Here is an 18,115-nt window from a genome sequence, read left to right as displayed (position 1 = left end):
TGATAAGGTTCCAAATTAGTTACTCTAAGAAACAGCATTATTAAGTGTGCTATGACAGTCTATCACATTCATTTATACATACTAGGAAATACACCAGAGCTTGTCTCCATGTTTAAGCCAAGTAAAAAGGCAACAAATTTGAGTAAACTGATACTTTGATTCGTTAATGAACCAGTGATAAGTGTGAAACAACGATGCAATTAAAAACATAGTTCACTAATAAAAACATAATTCACTAATAAAAACATTGTCCTTTTTCATCCAAGTAGACCTGTGCTAGTTTTGGGGGGGGGGGGGGCGGGGAATCACCTCTTAAAACATGACTGTCTTGCGTTGTTTCCCATACCGATTGCTGAACACACATGTACCCCCCTCTGAGACGGTGAAAGCCGCTCAACTTGATCTCTCTGTCCGGCCTTACAAATGTTCCCAGTGTCTAAAGCAATCTGCCTAAGTCAGCCACTGACTTTGCAGCACACCAAGGCACTTAATCCCAGGTAATGCTTCAGCTGTCAAATTATTTTTTATTTCTCAATAAAGCTTTCTACCTTAGTAGTTACCCCTCCCTTTTCCTAGGCCTACAAATTGAAGACCTCTGCTGTTTTCCATGGACACCTGTGCTAAGGGCCCTCATCAATTATAGCAGCAAAGGCATGTACAACTAGCAACTCAGTGACCCTGCAGTTAGAGAATTATACATTTAAAACTGTAATTATTTGAGAATGTAATATAAATAGTCCCTGGTGATGTAAAAGATTGTACACAAAAGTCATTAGTAAGCCCTTCTTTCATGTTTAAACAAAATCTCCTCCTTGTGGTGTAGAAATTTTTGAAAATTGTATTTGCAAAATAATTTCCAAAACATCTGGTGTTCAACACTTCACTTACCCTTCTCATGCAAGTTGGCTTCCAATGTAGGGCTTCAAATGAGATGCAATCAAACTACAGCTGTTAGAAATGCCATGACAATTAATGTAACTTTCAAATTCTTCATAGAGCTTAAGATGCTGACATACATTAGAACCTAACCTTTTCCTCTATATGCATGTCCTTAATAGAGATGTCTTTTTGTTCATCTCAAAAAAAATCTATAGTTTAACACCATTCAGCCTTTGGCATTGTTCTTAGATCTGTTTTGAACCATGAAGAAAGAAAAAATGCAAAAAAATATCTCAGCAGAAGACCTATAGTGTTCTGACAGTTACATAAGAGAATCACTGAATGCGCAGGCAAAGCTTACCCAACAAGCAGGACTGCTGCGACATATTCTCCACATGCCACATCTTGAAAGGTAAAACAATTTTTGTGTATTTTTAACATTGATGTGCCTCTTTTCAGTATAGCTTTGTGGGGGTTTTAGTCAACATTATCCAGTGACTTCTCTAATTAAAGTCCAGATTACACAAAATACAAGTGAAAAGCTTTCTAGGCTGACAGCCTGTGTATTTTTTGTTTTTGCCTTCAGGTATTTTGACAGTATCTGCACCAGCAATAGTTACCCAGAAGACAGTCACCATCCCAACTGTGTTTCAGAAAAGCTTAAGCGCAGCATTTTTTCCAAAATGTTATCATCAGCACTTGAAGCTGTCTTGTCTTCATTACGGTGCAACATCTATCCAAGACGCCAACTGCCTTTGCTGGCTATGGCCCCAAAAAGGCTGTGCTGTCAACGCCATGGCGTCCCGACCATCCTTCACAGCCTGCCTCAGCATGGAGGCTGCCCTGGCCTCACCTCCTGCCTGCTGTGCAGGATCTGGATATGGCGCACACTCTACTTTTTGTCCTATTTAGCATGGACTTCTGTCAAACAGTGGCAGCGCCATCGCTTCCGCCCTCTGTCACGCCCTTGACTTTCCCAGGGTGGCCGCCGTGGCCATCCTGCCCTCAGAGCCCCTCACCGCAGGGCCTGGGGTGCCTTGATCGCGTGAGCCCCTTTCCCCGCCGCTGCCCTCGCCCGCCTCAGCCGTTTTGCGGCGGCAGGGCACGGACGGGGGGCAGCGCCCCGCAGCCAGGCGAAGGCGCCGGGGCGCCAAGATGGCGGCAGGGCGCGGCTGGGGGGGAACCGCCGCGCAGCCACGCGAGGCGCCAAGATGGCGCCGGCGCCGGGCGGAGTCGAGCCCGCCACCGCCCCGCGCGTGGCCGAGGGCGGGCCCGCGCCCAGCGCGCACACGCCGCGCGGGCAGCCGCCGTCGGTGCGACCGCGCATGCGCCTGGCGGCGGCCGGCAACACCCGGGGCTGGCGGCACCATGATGTGGTTCGGGGGCTCCATCCCGGCCGCCATCGCCGCCGCCAAGCAGCGGAGCTCGGTCTTCGTCGTGTTCGTGTCAGGTACGGGCCCGGCCGGGGCGGGGGTGCGGGGCCGGGTGCCGCCCGCCCCCGCGCTGACACCGCCGCGCCGCCGGAGGGGCCCGGGGGCTGCGGCCAGCACCCTGCGGCCGGCCGGGGCGGCTTCGGGCCCGGCGGCTCCCGCGGCCCCGCTGCCTTCCGCGGCGGCTGGGCCCGGCCGCGGCCCTGCCCGCCGGCGCTGGTCGTTGGCGGGCCCGCGGGCGGGGCTGGCCGTAGGCCCCGCGGCGCCCCCCCGGCTGCAGCTCCCCGGGCTGCTTCTGCTGTGTCAGCCCGGCGGCGGCGGCGGTGCGGGCCCGGCCGGGCCCTCGCGGTGCCACGGCCGCTCCGGGGCGGCGCCAGCGGCTGCCCGCCGGCCTCGCCTGCCCCTCGCACGGGCCCGCGCTCCGCGGCGGCTGCTGGAGCGGCCTGTGCGCAGCCGCCAGCTTCTCCTGAGGCGGCTGCAGCGTCCGGTTTGTAACCGAGCGGCCGCTGAAACCCATCAAACCGCCATTGTCCCTGCGTACGTTGCCTTTCTGTCTGGAAAAATATGGATAGGTGAAGGGAAGGGAGGATATCAGACAGGCCCTTTACCGTTCTTCTGGCTTGATGTACCTGGGCGTGTTGTTTCTTTTGGTTTTACTCTTTCCTTAAACGCTTGTGGCTTGAAGTTCCTCAGGTACCTCATGAAAAAACAGCCGCGCTAAACTGGCGGCTGGTGGTGTCCCCGTAGGAGTGACTGACCCGGCGGGTTCGTGGGCTGCAAGAAGGCAGCTCCTGGAGGTGCGGCGAGCAGAAAAGCAGAGCTGGGTCCCTCTGTTGACACGGCTTCCCTTGTGCTGGGAGAAGAGCGTTTTCCCCTGGGCAGTGCACAGACTGCCAGCAGCCAGACCTGGGCCGCAGCGTGCCGTGCGGGTGCCGGAGCGGGGCTGGGCAGTGCGCGCAGGTTTAGGGCAGTGCTTTAAAGCCCCTGCATCGTGATGGCAGGCGGGGGGCTGTGCTGCGAAAGCCTTTTGCCGTGGCGATTTTTTATTTCCATCTCTTGCATAAACGTGCTTAGTGTGTTTACCTACAGCACCTATCCTAGCTGTCTGCCTTCATAGTCAGTAAAGAGATGACCATAGTATGGTGTATAAAATGAAATGGAAAGTCACGTGGTAAACAAGAAGAAACTTGTTGCAGACCCCAGCTGGAGCAGCATGTTCCTGGGGGGCTGCGCCCCGCCGCAGGGCCCCGGGCTGGAGCAGTTTGTGAGGAGCTGCAGCCCCTGGGCAGGGCTCCCATGGGAGCAGGCAGTCTGTGGAGGGCTGTCTCCCGTGGAAAGACCCCACGCAGGGCCAGGGCCAAGTGTGAGGAGCCCTCCTCTGGGGGGGGCGGGGGGGGGCAGGGGCAGTGTGTGGCCACAGCCCCCATTCCCCACATACCCCTGTGCTGCTGGACAGGCAGGAGGGAGAGAAGATCTGAAGTTGTGCCCAGGAAGAAGGGAGGGATAGGGGGAGAAGGTGTTTAAGGTTTGTTTTTCTTTCTCGTGATACTTTCTCGTGATCAAGAATTCATTTTCCCCAAGTCTGTTTTGCCCGTGACAGTAAGTGGCAAGTGACGTCTCCCTGTCCTTATCCTGAGCCACAAGCCTTTCATTGTATTTTCTCTCCCCTGCCCAGCTGAGGAGTGATAGAACAGCTTTGGTGGGCAGCTGGCGTCCCGCCAAAGTTAGTCCGCAAAGACTTATTTTTTTAAAATAGTAATTCAGTACCTATGTGTACTTTGAACTTAGACATATGTACATTGAGATATGCACATTGTAACTTATTCCCAGTATTTTTTTGAAACTAATATTGTCCACAACTGGCCTTTTCTTGTAGGTGTGTGTTTGTGTTGACTAGGAATATGTAGATGTACAGAATGGAGATAAATTTATGATTGCAGGATGTCACCTAGTTCAGTCATCACATGGTTTGGCTTGGAAGAGACCTGAAAGATGATCTAGTTCCAACTCCCCTGCTGTGGTCAGGGACCCCTTCCACTAGATCATGTTGCTCAAAGCCCCATCCAGCCTGGCCTTGAACACTTAGTTTTGACAGTATGGTATGTAAGGATTTGTTTTGTTTGTTCTTAGGAGGCCTGGAAAAGGGCAACCTTATTTCCAAAATTGAAGAGTTGGAGAGTTCTGCTGAGTTGTGGTCTGCCCTGGGAGCACTGGGGTCAGGGCAGCTGACCTGTGATGGAGCTGGTTGTGAAGCTCTTCTGTTACACCTGCTGGGAGAGGGAATTGGGAAGCCCAAGAGTTTAGGTTCTTACCATGTGTGGAAGCAGGCAAGCTTGAAGGATGCTGAGTGCAAGAATAGTCTTATTGTTATGCTAGCAGTGATGGGGTTTGTTGTTTGGGTAAAGCCACATTTAAAACTACGCAGTTGGTGGTGATGGTAACTTTGAGTCTTTGCACTATATGCTTGCCCACAGATGTCAGAGACAAGCATTTGGAAGCAGCTCTCAGAGCAGGAAAAGTGCTTCCAGGAGCGTTGAGTGTTTCTGTTTTGCATTGTACTCTCTGTCCAATAATGTATATGGGGACAAAAAAATAATAAAGAGGAAAAATTAGTGAAAGAAATGGAAAATATAAATTAACTGGAATTTTAGGATGGCCACTGCGAAGGGTAGCTATTAGATACAGCCTTGACAAAATTTTTTTATTTGTGGTGAGTCCATCTCTACTTGGTTTCTGCTACTATCTGTCTGTGTCTTTCTCTCTCTTCACAGCACTTTCCTAAACATGCACTAGAAAATGAAGAACTGGATTATTCTTTCTGATTCTTGAATATTTTCTGGTCAAGCAAGGAATAACATGGCTTTTTATCTTAACAATGAGGTGGTGTTTGTGACTGCGATTGCATGATGTTCAAACAGGTTTCTTCTTTAACATTTTTGTTTGCAGCTATAATCCTGACTTTTTTTTAGTTCAGGTTTCAAAACCTTCACAGCATATTCTGGTGATGCAGTTGTGTAAGCATATTAAAGATGCAGTTAAATTCACGGGAAGTTGCAATAAAAGAGGTTGCTTCCTACTCTCCAGGGAGCATGAGGTGAAGCGTTTCAGCCTTACAAAACTGATTTTAAATACTAAGGTGAGATTTAGAGGCTTCTGTACACACCGAGCAAGGAAGTTGTGTTTGGGGACCAGACTGGTTACTTTGTGGCATCAAATAATTGCCAGTAGGTTCTGCACCTGCACAAGAAAAAAAGTATTGCTGATGCTGAAACAGGTCTGGTGAATGTCTCTGGTGTCTTTTTGGGAGCTGTTCTGTAGATGATTTTCTAGGCTGAGGAGTTAAAAAACTCATTTCATTATTTGACTTATTAATGTAAAGTTAATTGTTCATTTGGTATGAAACTTCCTCAGATTCCTAAGGTTAGACATGCTCTGGTCACGAAAATCCCAGGCTACTCATAAAAAGTGCTTTTTGGAAGAAAAATGGAGGAGTGGGTGATAACAAACTTCAAGGTAAAATGTTTGTGTTTCTTTTTAGTAACATTGCTAGAAACACACCTTCCTTTGTTCATAACTTTATTTTTAGATATTTTTTTTTTTTACAAACTGGTTTGCAGTCAACAAGCTATTTGTTAGTATTTTGTAGCCAAGCTTTATCAAAGCACTTTTCAAATTAAATATGTGAAATGATGCAAAGGAGGAGGAGGTGAACAGCTTAATGTCCTGGCTTTCTGTCATTTCCAGAGCGGACAGTCCTTATTACTGAGTAGTTATGAAATGCTGGACATTGAGAAGTCAACTGGCCTTTTTATCTCCCTTATTCTGAAAGGAAAACACTTTTCCCTGATGACTCTGCACGGAGGAATAGGGGAATTAAATTCTTTTGAGAACCTGTGATGGTTTTGAATATGTTCCTTGTACAAGACATAAATCATTGAAGAAAAAGTCTCTTCCAGTTACCTGAATCACGTGCGAAATGGGTATGTTTTCCCTATGTAGATATCTAAATTTACCTGTCCAAATGTAAGAGGTGAACAAGTGTGACTGCAAATTGTGTGCAGGTCTTTCTGCTAAGTGAAATAAAGCAATGCTTTTGTTTGAGAAACCAGAAATCCCAGAGTCTTGGGAACTAGAATTCTGAGGCGGTTGTGATAGCTCAGTGTTTAGCGGATTATGAATTATGCCAAATTCTGTTTGTTTAGCTTGACCTGTTGACTTCTCTGATGCTTTTCCTGTGACCTGGCAGTTTTCATTTCAGGATATAATTACTACTACAAAACCGTAATAAATGAACCTTGACCCCCAAATGAGAAAGGCTTCTCGAGACAAAAAGATAGATGAGAATAAGCAACTATTCTGTGGGTAGTCACAATATTAAACTGTGCTTCATGGCACAGAACTTGATAAAATGTGAGTTATCAGCATTTTCATTCATGGGTCATGTCTCTGGGAGACTGGACTGTGAACAGTCTCTGACCTGTTTGTGTCTTTCAGCATTCTTGTTCTACACCATTTGTTTGTATGGAAAACTTAGTGTTAGGCAAGTATTTAGATATTTTTAGTAGCCTAATCGGATGAGCACATGTGCTTTTGAAAAAGCGTGTGGTGAGGCAGCTGTCTAAGCAGTTGGCCGTGGGGGAGGAGGCTGAACCACTCTTGGCAGAACAGCTGCACCCATTGACCACAGTTGGAATCCCTGCACTTAAAGGAACGGGAAAGGTTCCAACATAAAATATCCTAAATATTTACTGGCTTATGTAGAACTATAATAATAGAGATGAATATTTTCTCACTTGCTCCAGTGCTTCCAGGGGAAAACCAAGACACTTTTCCAAAATCAGTGTATTGGTATGTGTGTCTCTGAGAAGCAATGTGGCCAGGCAGTCATGGCCTAAAGGCAGTGGTGCTTCACCAGGGGACTCCACTAGAACCCCTGACCTCTAACAAGTAAATAATACTGCATGAAATGCAATTGGGATGAAACAAACAAATGGTTTGTTGTTGCCATTGAATAATGGGCTACTATACTTCTGTACTTGTGACTCAAATTCTTCACCAAGAGTACAGGCGATTCCAAGCTGCTAGAAAGTAATACAGATTGAAGAGAAACAGATGGTTGCAGGCCAGTTGACTTGTTGAAAGATGGTTAATATTCATCGGGATCTATTAACCCATATCGTCACTAAACCGGTGCTTTGAAAGATGTGCGATTGATGTGTTTCTTCTGATTAAAATAAATAACACTTCTGAATCTGTGGTCCCAGAGCACCTTTTCAGTCTTCCTGACTTAAGTAGCTCCTCTTCTACTGTTCCTCTTCTTTCTCTGTGTTCTTCACTTTGTTTCCTCCCCTCCTACCATTACAGTTATGTCAGGAACTGGAATACAAAAGTAGTTACAGATAATCCTGCAAATAAATGTTTCTTGGTTTGTGGTGGTTTGGGTGGGTTTTTTTAAACACCATCAAACTGTGAAACCTCGTCTGCTGAACTATGTGTTCACAAGGAGTGGAAAATACAGTTTTACCTCTTAGCAGTTGGTGTACCAGTATGTAATTACATTTAAAATGAGGGGTGGTGGATAGTTTTAGCATGTCAGCAGGTCAAGCTTAATGTCAGGGAGAAGCAATGGTTCCCCCTGTGCTGTGGGATCTCTTTGCATATTACGAGAGTATAGTGAAGCAAAATACTAAAGAGTAAGCTTACTACTCCCTGTAACATGAAAAGTGAGGTCTTTCGGTAGTTGTGCAATTAGATGATGCAGTCAAACCAATCTTCAGACTTCCCATCACCTCAGTTCCTCTGTCTCTGTTCCATCTGTGTGGTCTGGTCCCTTCTGCTCCCTTGGACCAGTTCACCGCGCAGCTGAACGACGGTGAAAGCTATGTGCTTGCTGGCTGGGAAGGGGGTTTGGTGTATCAGGTTTTTGGCATGTTAGCAAGGTGAATCGGCTAGAGTGAATTGTCTCCAGATTATCAAAAGAAATTATAAACAGACTTGAAAATAGTCACCAGAGTGGCTTTCAAAGGTGATTTCAAGCAATTGAAGCAAAGCTTAAATCAGACCAGAAACAGCAATTTGTGATGGGTTTAGCTTCACACGTGTGCTGCATCTTGCAGGTGAAGATGAACAATCTACTGAGATGGCTGCCAGGTGGGAAGATGAGAAGGTGACTGAAGCTGCCTCAGATGGTTTTGTTGCTATTAAAATTGACTCCAAAAGGTTTGACCCTATTCTAATTCTGTCTCTTATTATAAATATTTCATTGATGATGAGAGTAGGAGGCTTTTAAAGTCCTCACCCTGATTTGGAGGTAGTCTAAATACAAGGTTCCAGAGCATAAGTGAATTTGGTACTCCTGGAGCCACTAGAGCCTGAGAAAATTCCAAATTTCAAAATTTCACCATTGTGTTCTGGAGAATATTCATTGCATATTTAGGACTGTATTTCAGTACTAGTAAAAGAATGCTCGAGGTTGTCCTTTTTCAATAGGAAGAGACACGCAAGTTATGTAAAAAAAGCTGGAATCCAATGAAAGTCCTCTTGAGGCAGTGCTTGATTTACCAAGTTACATAAATTGTAAAACTCTCGTGAATTCAGAAAGATAAAAATCTGTAAAGCCCCAGAGAAAAATGTGTTTGTCTCTATTGTAACACGTAGAATAGAGAAGCATTGAAGTTCCTGGGTAAAACTGCTCAGCTATTTTTGTTACGTTTAAGTGTTCCAGTCCATGTGCAGAAAGTGCATTGGCATTTCCCAAAACGGTATTATTTTAAAATGCTCTATAGACATTTTACTAGACTTCCTGTATTGTTTGCACTCGGTAGACTAGATGTCTTGTTGCTGAATTGCTTCTTAGTGCTGTTTCCCTAAATCTTACTTAGTGAACTGTGATAACCAGGGATTGTCACCATGTCAACGCTTACGCAAAATGTTAATGAGAAGATGCAGTGCAAATTTGCTTTTACTGTTCTTTCAAGTATTTAAATAGTTTTGTGTGTGGTAGTAGGACAGTTATTTTTATGATGAAAGACTAAAACTGAAGTTGTTGCAAAGTGATTGTGCCTCCTAAATGAATCTTTTCTTTTAAACAGTGAAGCATGCCTGCAGTTTTCTCAAATCTGTATCCTTTGAGGTCAATTTAGATGCTACGTTATGATTACAGGTAATTGCTCTTTACAAGTTAACAGTGTTCTTAAGACGAACATTTACAAGCAATGTATTATTGAAAATACTTCTTAGGGCACAAAAATGTGCAATAAAGTGTGTGGTTGAAAGGTACTATCTATGTATTGAACTTACTGTTAGTTCTTAGAGAAAGTGAACAAGTTGGGGTTTTTTAATGTTAATCCTATGTAATTCTTCAAATAGAAAATTATCCAACGCTTTATGTAAACAAAATAACCCCTTGCTATTACTAATCTGCATTGGAAAACAAGCAAACAATGCTTTAAATTACTAGCTGGAGTTTGGAGTTATGAAGGAGGAAGAACAAGTAGTGGGAGGGGGTTGTACCAGCTACCCAGGTGTGAAGTTAGGTGCACATCTGCCTGCCTTCAGCAGTTCGCTTCCTGTAGCCCAGGAATTCTGCGTGATGTCAAGGAAGGGGATTCAGTGTCTAAACTTGGATTTTCTTAATGCTGTGAAGAATTCATTACTGAATTGTAATACGTAAGATGTTGTCTCGCACTAAACCAAAATCTCCCAAGTCATTTGTTGGGTATGTGTGAGCTGGAGAAAAATATGTTGCTTTAAACCATTACTAAGAAAAGAAGAAATACTAATCAGTTGTATGTAATGTTTTCCAGCATTTTTGCTAGCATCCTTTTTTAATTCTTCCCTTGGCACCAACTAGTGGCGACCAGGTGGAGACAGAATACTGGGCTAGAAGCTTCTGCAGGACGGACTTCTGCTTTTGCTTTTTAAGTACTCTGTAAACTTCCATTATTTGTTGCCCTTAACTGCTGCTGTGCAGATCCCGTAGTGTGCGTTCCATCCAGTTTTTTTATAGGAGACAATGGAATCCCTTTGGAAGTAATTGCTGGCAGCGTTTCTGTTGAAGAGCTTGTTACCAGAATCCATAAAGTTAGACAGGTAACGCTTGCTCACAGGCTGCATCTTGCAGATGGAGTTGGGTGTGCTCACATGTTCCGGATGGGAGATGTGCCTGGGGGAAGTACGAGTCACTGGTTCTGTGTCCTTCCAGCCACAAAATCTGCGAACTTCCATTCAGTACGCAGACTGAACGGGCTGGGAGGTGCTGTGCACAAGTGCTGCGTTGCTTACAGATTGCTTTGTAACAGCTGTGTAACCCCTGCAATATGGAAGAAATATGTCAAGAATTCTATAAACTGGAATGACACCCAGTGACTCTCTATTTTGTACGTGGGGGGGGGTTTAATACTGTTTTATAATGTGGATTTATAAAATGATGATGTGGAATGTGATATACATATAGATTTATCACTTTGATTTCAAGTGTAAGACTAAAATGAGGAAAAAAACATGAAATGTATGATTGCATTGTACTTAACGATATGTGATAGGTTTAGTTTTATATTTCAAATAGGACCGATTCTCCAAAATAGTTCAGTTTTGACCTTTGAACCTGTGGAAAATATTCACAGTGGTGTGTTTTTCCCCCCGATTTCTTAGATGCACACAGTAAAAGGGCAGCCTTTGGAAAATGGAAGTCCGTCACCTGCTCCCTGTCACTCCTCTCAGTCTGATGGTGCTCCAGAAAATACACAGTCCAGAGCAGCAGAGCTTTGTGACTCTCCTGAGTCCGTTACGTCTGAGACAATAAGACCTTCTGCCGGTAATGGTTAGTAGTTTTACACAAGTGCTAGCTAATTTGTTTTTGAAGTAGTTGTCCTTTTTTTGAGTTGTTATATGACAGTACATAAAAGGCAACGTATTGAGTGGACTTGTTGAGGGACATCTTGGGTATCCCAGAATGCTTCTCACAAGTCCAGAGGGGAGAATAACTTGTCATTCTGCTCAGTTTTAATGAGTGCGAAATCGATGGTTTGTAATACAATAAAAACTGTGTACACTTTCTTGAAAAAGGATTAATTAAAAAAAGTTTCCACGGGTTGGTAACATGAAAAACCAAATTGTGCGGGGGAGGAGTCTAAATAAGTAGAACCTCTTATCTCCTCGAGATACCCTAGTTGCTGCAAATTATGGCTGACAATGAGCATAATCTTTTTTTATAAGGAATACACCTTTTATTTTTCTCTTATGGCTTATTTTCTTATAAATCACTTGAAGATGGAGCAAATTTAGGTCAAGCAAGCCAGGAAGCAGCTAATTCTTCAGATGGGCAAGTGAGTGATGCTCAGCCTGTGAATGATCTTACGCTCAAAGTAGAACGGTAAGTTGTCTTTTGCAGACTTCCTAATGTATTGTATTTGTTTCTTAGGAAGCAGTTTTGTTGTTTGGGGCTTTTTATTTGTTTTTAACAAACAGGCTTAATTACATGATTTTAAGTGCTGTTATCTGGCAAGCGTTTATATGGTCTTACTTGTGTTTAGATGTCTGTGACAATAGTAGGGTTGATTAAAAAAATCTTTAAAATTAATCTCATTTTTCACGTACTCTGAAAGAAAGAGGTAATCTGCAAAAATACAAACATTCACCTTTAATGCTTGAATAGAGACAATATGTTTACTATTAAAACATTGAACTGAAAGCACTTGAAACTGGGGTAAAAGTGCTAACCAAGGTTGTGTACCTTGATGCTATCTTAATTTCTTTTTCTTCTTGTCTATGTTATGGCTGTTCGTAGTCTAGGTGTATTGAGAAAGCCAGCGGAATCCTTTTCTGAGACTCTTCTGTTTTGATCAGTGAACTGTAATAAGGTCTGAGTAATGGTAGTTCTAGTATTTCAAAGTGTGGTAACCAGAAATGTCCGGTCCAATAATGGTTCATTCATTAACACTGATTTTAAATACAAGATTTTGTGTATAAACTTATTTGTTAGCATCTGGAAGACTAATACTATTTGTAATAGCCTATCTAAAATAAATAACACATACTTAGTAAACAGAATTATTTATACTGTTAAATGTATTTTAAAACGTGTTTATGTTTAATTTCAGTTTTCTTCCAGAGTTGCTGGACAATAAGTATAATTTTACTTACCACCGATAAGAAAATGCAGTCAGTATTTTACTATGAATATCAAAGTTACTTTCAAAGATGTGCATTAATCTTGAATTATGTCATATTTGCATATATCTACAACATTTCTTTCAGGGGGGAAAAAAAAAAAGAGGCAAAGGTCTGTGGTAATTACCTTTTTCTTTTTCAAAAAGGAAAACAGCTGCCACACAAACCAAATCTGTCTGATTGTCTGACTTCTCGTGGTGTTTGGCCAGGCCTGCCCTTTCCCCAGACTTAAAATATGTTGTAAATTACTATGGTTTAAAGTCAGTCCTTATGCTAAGACACCTTTCTGGAGACATGAGACAGATGCACGTGCATCTTTGTCAGTGCTCTGCGTTACTCGCTTTCCATTGTAGGAAGCGATGTGCAGAAGAAACCAGATGGCTTGAATAGCAAAGAAGAGCCTGAGATTCAGTGTTCCTATTCCCACAGATCATAAGTAGTGTTTGCTTATTGTATCTTTTACAAGTTGGTTCAACAGTAAGAATATGTAAGGATCTTCATTTACTGAGTGGAAGGGGACAGAAGGAATACAGTAAACTCCATTAAAAATTGGAAACCAGGTGGTGAATCACCACCTCATCTTTTTATTCACATTCACCCGCATGTGAATGAATCATTACTGTTACACTAGGTATTGGCACTGTTACAGTTCATATTCATTTTCACGTGTTCCATTCCTCTGTAAGTATTTGCAAATGCTTCATTAACATTTAAAAATGTTAATAACAGATACTGCAGTTTTCAGACTTTCCACTTTTATTCTTCACTATAGAATAACAAAAAAGCTTGAAGAAAGGAGAGAAGAGAAAAGGAAAGAGGAAGAACAGGTAACACAAAAATGTGAAACCACTTAGAATTTTTTTTATACCCTTATTTGAATAAATGCTTAATTCCTTTTTAAACAAGTGTACTTCGATCTTGTCTTTTTTCCAAGGTAATTTTGTGGTCCAATTTTTATGTCTCTGTTTTCTATTCAGAAAGAAATTAAGAAAGAAATTGAACGGAGAAAAACTGGTAAGGAAATGTTGGAGTACAAAAGACGACAGGAAGAAGAATTGACAAAACGTATGTTAGAGGAAAGGAACAGAGAAAAGGCAGAGGAGAAGGCTGCTAGAGAGCGTATAAGACAACAGATTGCAATGGTAAATTCCCTGTTTTGGAGGGTAGCTTGCTGCTTCTCTCACAGGGGCCACTGCGGACTAAAATGATTAATTCTCTCATTTGGTGAAACTTGGAAAGATTGTCCATTTTTCCTGTTTGGAATCCTGTGGCCTTGTCTTGTCACAATTTAGGTGGTGGTTGGGGTTGATGTTGCATTTCCTGTGTATAAAATGAAACTTCTGCTTTCATATTTATGATGCTCTTACCTATCTGAACAAACGTAACTTTTCTTTCATGTTGCTTAAGCCCCATGGAGAATTACGATTTGAACATAAAAATAATTGCAATTTAAGCATGCTTCTGGAACAGAAGCACAGGGAATACTTAATTGTGGAACATGCAAAAGAACACTGATCTCAAAAACGGTGGGGAGAATTATTTTCTAAGTTTGTATATATGTGTGTATGAATATAGTTTGTTACAATTGAAATCCCTCCTCATTAGTAGGTTTTGCCCTAGAACACTTAGAACTGTAATCCTGTAACTTTTCATAAGATCTTTCCTTTTGTTTTCACTGGAGTGTTAGAATTGCATGGGAAGATCAGCTATTAACAACTGTTTGCGGGAAGTGACTCACCGAAAAGTGCGTTCTCTTGGCTAGTGATGTGAGATTGTGCAGTGTGGCAGTGAATAATTCTTTGCAGCACTACCGTCTTTTCTCCGTATGGCCTGCTTCTGTCTGTACTTGGGTACCGAGTACAGCTCGTAGCTCTGTTTGAATGAATATTAAGAACCAATTTATGGTAAAGAATAAGGGTTCTCTTTGGTCCTTTCACAGGATCGTGCTGAAAGAGCAGCTCGCTTTGCAAAATCAAAGGAAGAGGCAGAAGCTGCAAAAGCTGCAGCTCTTCAGGCTAAACAGGCTGAAATAGAAGCCAGAAAAGAAGCATCTCAAAAAGAGCGAAGGTGAGTTGCTGTAGAGAGTATGTTCTTTGGGGAGAGAGAAGTAAAGAAACTTGAACTTTGAAGGGATTTATTATATATCCTAATCTATTAATTGATGCCTTGTTGAACTATTTAAAAATAGTGACAAAAAGTTGGCTTTTATAATATTTATTCATAGCTATTTACATGAATATTATGTTCTCTCGTAACTTTCATCCTTTTTGACATTTCTGATTCTGAAACTCTAGCCATCTTTCTCTGTGTGTTATTTTAGTTAGATGAGAGCTTTTTCTGTCTGATCTTTGATTTAAATACCGTGTATAATGGGGCTAGGTGGGGAACTAGAGAAGATGAGGATGTGGCAAGATCATGTCGAGAGCGAATGACTAGATAATGTCAGAAGTGCACCGGGGAGGGTGGTGCTGATGCAGCTGTTTGGCTGTGTGTGCACTTGGCTTGGGTTCAGCAAGGCTTGATTGGGGTCATCAGCTGCCTGTGTCAGAGCTGTCTCCTGCTTTGCCCAGCACCACTGTTTTAAGAAATATTCTAACCTGTAGCAACCTTACGTGGAGTTACGGAGCCGCTGTGAGTCTGGTACTGCCCTGAACAGAGGGCAGGCAACAGCCTGTGCTGGTGTTGAAACTCACACAGTGATGCTGGGCCGTGCCTAGTGGAGTACAGAATTACTTGCCAAGACAGCTTAAATGCCTGTCCCCTCACATAGTACAGCTTGACAACAAAACAGCTTGAAGAATAAAAGTAATGCAGGCTACACAAAAAGAAACATAGCCTACTCATTTCTTCAAATATCTCATGCGCTTACTCATTTTTTACACAATTAATGTTAATATCTTGTTTGAATCGTGATGGATTTTGGACTGTGATAAAAACCAGGGGAGATGCATTGTGGGATACAAGCAGGTGGTTAGCAACTGTAGATCCAAACGCGTAGCCCACCTGCAGTGCTGCCTTACGTAGGATGACTGTCCCCCTTTTCCACATTGATACCATCAAGCTAAAGCCCCGGGAGCATTTGAGTGTACCTGTTCATACGCTGACTGACCCCGATACGTGTCCCGCAGTGCAATAGCCAGGATTCAGTTCCGCCTCCCAGATGGATCTTCCTTCACTAACCAGTTCCCATCTGAAGCACGGCTAGAAGAAGCAAGGCAATTTGCTGCACAGGTAAACTGGAGTTTCTTTTTCTTAGCTGCGTGCTGATTACAACTTGGTGTAGCATCAACTAGGTGGGAAATTGTCGTCAACTGCCTGCCTTTTTGTTTCTTTGAAGGGGGTTTTGGTAGTGGCCCTCTCCAGTGCCACCAACTGCCTTTGCATTACTGCAGTGTACCATTAGTAAGAGATAGAATCCTTCATTTTTCTATACAAAGATGACTGATAATTTGATACAGAGCTCTTGAGCGTACCTTGCCATATTGATCCAGCGGGCAAATGTGCAATTGTTTGAAAGTGAACAGCTACAAATAAAATGTTTTCTTTGTATTTTCACAGACGGTTGGTAATGCTTACGGCAATTTTTCACTGGCAACAATGTTTCCCAGAAGAGAGTTTACCAAAGAAGATTACGGAAAGAAATTACTGGAACTAGAGTTAGCACCCAGTGCTTCAGTAGTGTTGCTGCCGGTAGGTGTTGGGTTTTGGTTTGTTTGCTGTTCATTTTCCTGCAAACAGCAGTACTGTCGCTGTGTATTCACTGTTTAGTCAGCCATGATAATATTTGGCTTGAATTTTGGTCTTTTCTGTGTCTAAGACAGACTGCAAAATAACTTCAGTTTTTGTCAGGACTGATTTGGAGCAGGGATTTTTCTGAAGCAGATAAATGATGGCGTAATTATCTGTCTAATGTGTAACCGAAGGAGTTCTCTTGTGTCTGCTGAGCTGCTTCTGAATTATAGATTAAATACTCCTTGTCTACAAGACCACAGCTTTAATATCTGACAAATTTGCTTTGTGTGTCTATGACCAGGCGGGAAGACCTGCTACTTCTGTTGTTCAGGCTTCAGGCGGTGATCTGTGGAAGTTCTTGGGCACAATACTTTATCCTCTCTTAGCGGTTTGGAGATTTATTAGCAACTTTTTGTTTACAAGTCCACCCCCCTCACAGTCTGCTGTGAGATCGGCTCATCAGCAAGACCATTCAAGTCCTTCGGCATCTAGCAGCGTTGAGCAAAGCAGGTAATCAAAGTTGTTTAAGGCAGCTGTTTCTCAGACTGCTTGCTGGGATTGTTTTCATTTTGTAGTGGGGAACTGAGCTGCATCTGTCCCATAGCTGCTGCCCTCCCCTTGTAGTTCCTGAGCACTGCCCTTTCTGGCTGGTTAAAAGGTGGTTAATGGGGTGGCTGGTAAACTGCATGGCAGCTCTGACTGGGGTTTCTTGGCTTTTGCATGGGTGATTAAGCAAACTCAGTACTGTTGGCTTCTGTTTCCCGTCGGAGAGCAGAGAGAGCTTTGTCTTGCAGTCATTTGTGAATAGTGACTAGAGCTGCAACTACAAATGTGGGCTTTGCTTCAGCTGCTACTGTTTGGAAGATAAAAATTTTGAACATGAGATGTCGAAGTGGTGTGGCTGTACAAGCAGCTCAAGCAACTGCTGCCTCATGTTGATGGTTAAGGTTTTGTATTGCCTAGAGTGAGATCTTGCCTGTACCGGGAGAGCTGCTCCAGGTGAAGCAGCGGGGGGGCTGCCATGCTGGGCGCTTCCCAGCGGAAATGAGATCCTGGCAATTTGACTGCTAAATGACAAATTTTCAGCTGGGTATCACTCTCAAGGAAACAGTGGCTTTCTTCAGCCTTTTGGTACTGGGAATAAGAACAGGAGTGTTGCACGATCTGCATTTATCGCATTTACGTCTCTTGTGTAATTATTACCAGGGAAACTGTCAAACTTCACCGTCATTTGTTCCCTAGGCAAGCAGTCAGGAAACGAGTAGTGGAAAAGCGGGGGGAAGACTTTAAAAAAGAAGGCAAAATATATAGACTGAGGACTCAAGACGATGGAGAAGATGAAAACAACACTTGGAATGGAAATTCTACACAACAAATGTAGTTTTGAGTAACTGTCATAAGCATTGTCTGGCTTCCCCCACCCCCCCTTATTTGATCTAAGTTGACTAAAGCTTCTGGACAAGTGGGCTTATTTTTACACTGACTGAACTACTTTTTATTCCTGCAGCGGAGTATGGAATAAACTAAGTCACCTAAGTCAGAAAAATAAAGTGGGTGGAGCTGAGGTCTAGAAGCAAAGAGTTAAAAAAACCTGAAAATCTCCATTGGCTTTCATAATAGAAAGGCACTTTTTAATCTATAAATATTCTGCTATATAAATTTAAAGGCCAGATATTAATATAAAGGTCGTGGTAGACAATGACTGATTGAGGGTTTCAGAAGCACTATAAGTAGCAAATCAGATAACTAATTTATGTTTAAATTTTTTCTTGCTTCTGCAACTGCAAGCAAAACCTTGTAGTTTTTAACTCTGCAAGCACTCAATAAACTATTTTCCAGAAAACATAACTGTCTTCTTTTGTGAAGTTCCTCTGAAGTACTTGTAAGTTGCTTGTATTAAAATC

At 42.9% G+C, this 18,115-nt stretch overlaps 1 protein-coding gene across 5 annotated transcripts; it reads left to right on the top strand.

Moving 5' to 3' along the window:
• Nucleotides 1-2,186: 2,186 nt before the first annotated feature.
• On the top strand, nt 2,187-18,056 carry UBXN4 (UBX domain protein 4). Of its 5 annotated transcripts, none has more exons than XM_037396749.1 (13): nt 2,187-2,329; nt 8,426-8,528; nt 9,401-9,429; nt 10,282-10,400; nt 10,962-11,124; nt 11,580-11,682; nt 13,252-13,306; nt 13,457-13,621; nt 14,419-14,546; nt 15,608-15,710; nt 16,038-16,169; nt 16,513-16,721; nt 17,454-18,056. In XM_037396749.1, the coding sequence occupies exons 1-13, from the start codon at nt 2,248-2,250 to the stop codon at nt 17,590-17,592; spliced, it is 1,530 nt and encodes a 509-aa protein (XP_037252646.1). In that variant the 5' UTR covers nt 2,187-2,247; the 3' UTR covers nt 17,593-18,056. The 5 variants fall into 5 exon arrangements, with proteins under 5 accessions (XP_037252646.1, XP_037252645.1, XP_037252648.1 ...); XM_037396748.1 differs by having other exon boundaries at nt 2,188-2,329; nt 10,962-11,130; XM_037396751.1 differs by having other exon boundaries at nt 2,217-2,329; nt 8,426-8,475; nt 10,962-11,130.
• Nucleotides 18,057-18,115: the final 59 nt, after the last annotated feature.

Source organism: Falco rusticolus, chromosome 8 (genome assembly GCF_015220075.1).
Source record: "Falco rusticolus isolate bFalRus1 chromosome 8, bFalRus1.pri, whole genome shotgun sequence".
NCBI lineage: Eukaryota > Metazoa > Chordata > Aves > Falconiformes > Falconidae > Falco > Falco rusticolus.
This window is presented reverse-complemented; position numbering and strand designations above follow the sequence as displayed.

Excerpts from the sequence above, each read along its gene's own strand:
- UBXN4 (XM_037396748.1), top strand. The coding sequence starts at position 2,248 with ATGATGTGGTTCGGGGGCTCCATCCCGGCCGCCATCGCCGCCGCCAAG. Across the intron at positions 11,131-11,579 it reads AAGACCTTCTGCCGGTAATG|ATGGAGCAAATTTAGGTCAA; the intron begins GTTAGTAGTTTT and ends AATCACTTGAAG. Across the intron at positions 16,722-17,453 it reads AGCAGCGTTGAGCAAAGCAG|GCAAGCAGTCAGGAAACGAG; the intron begins GTAATCAAAGTT and ends TTTGTTCCCTAG.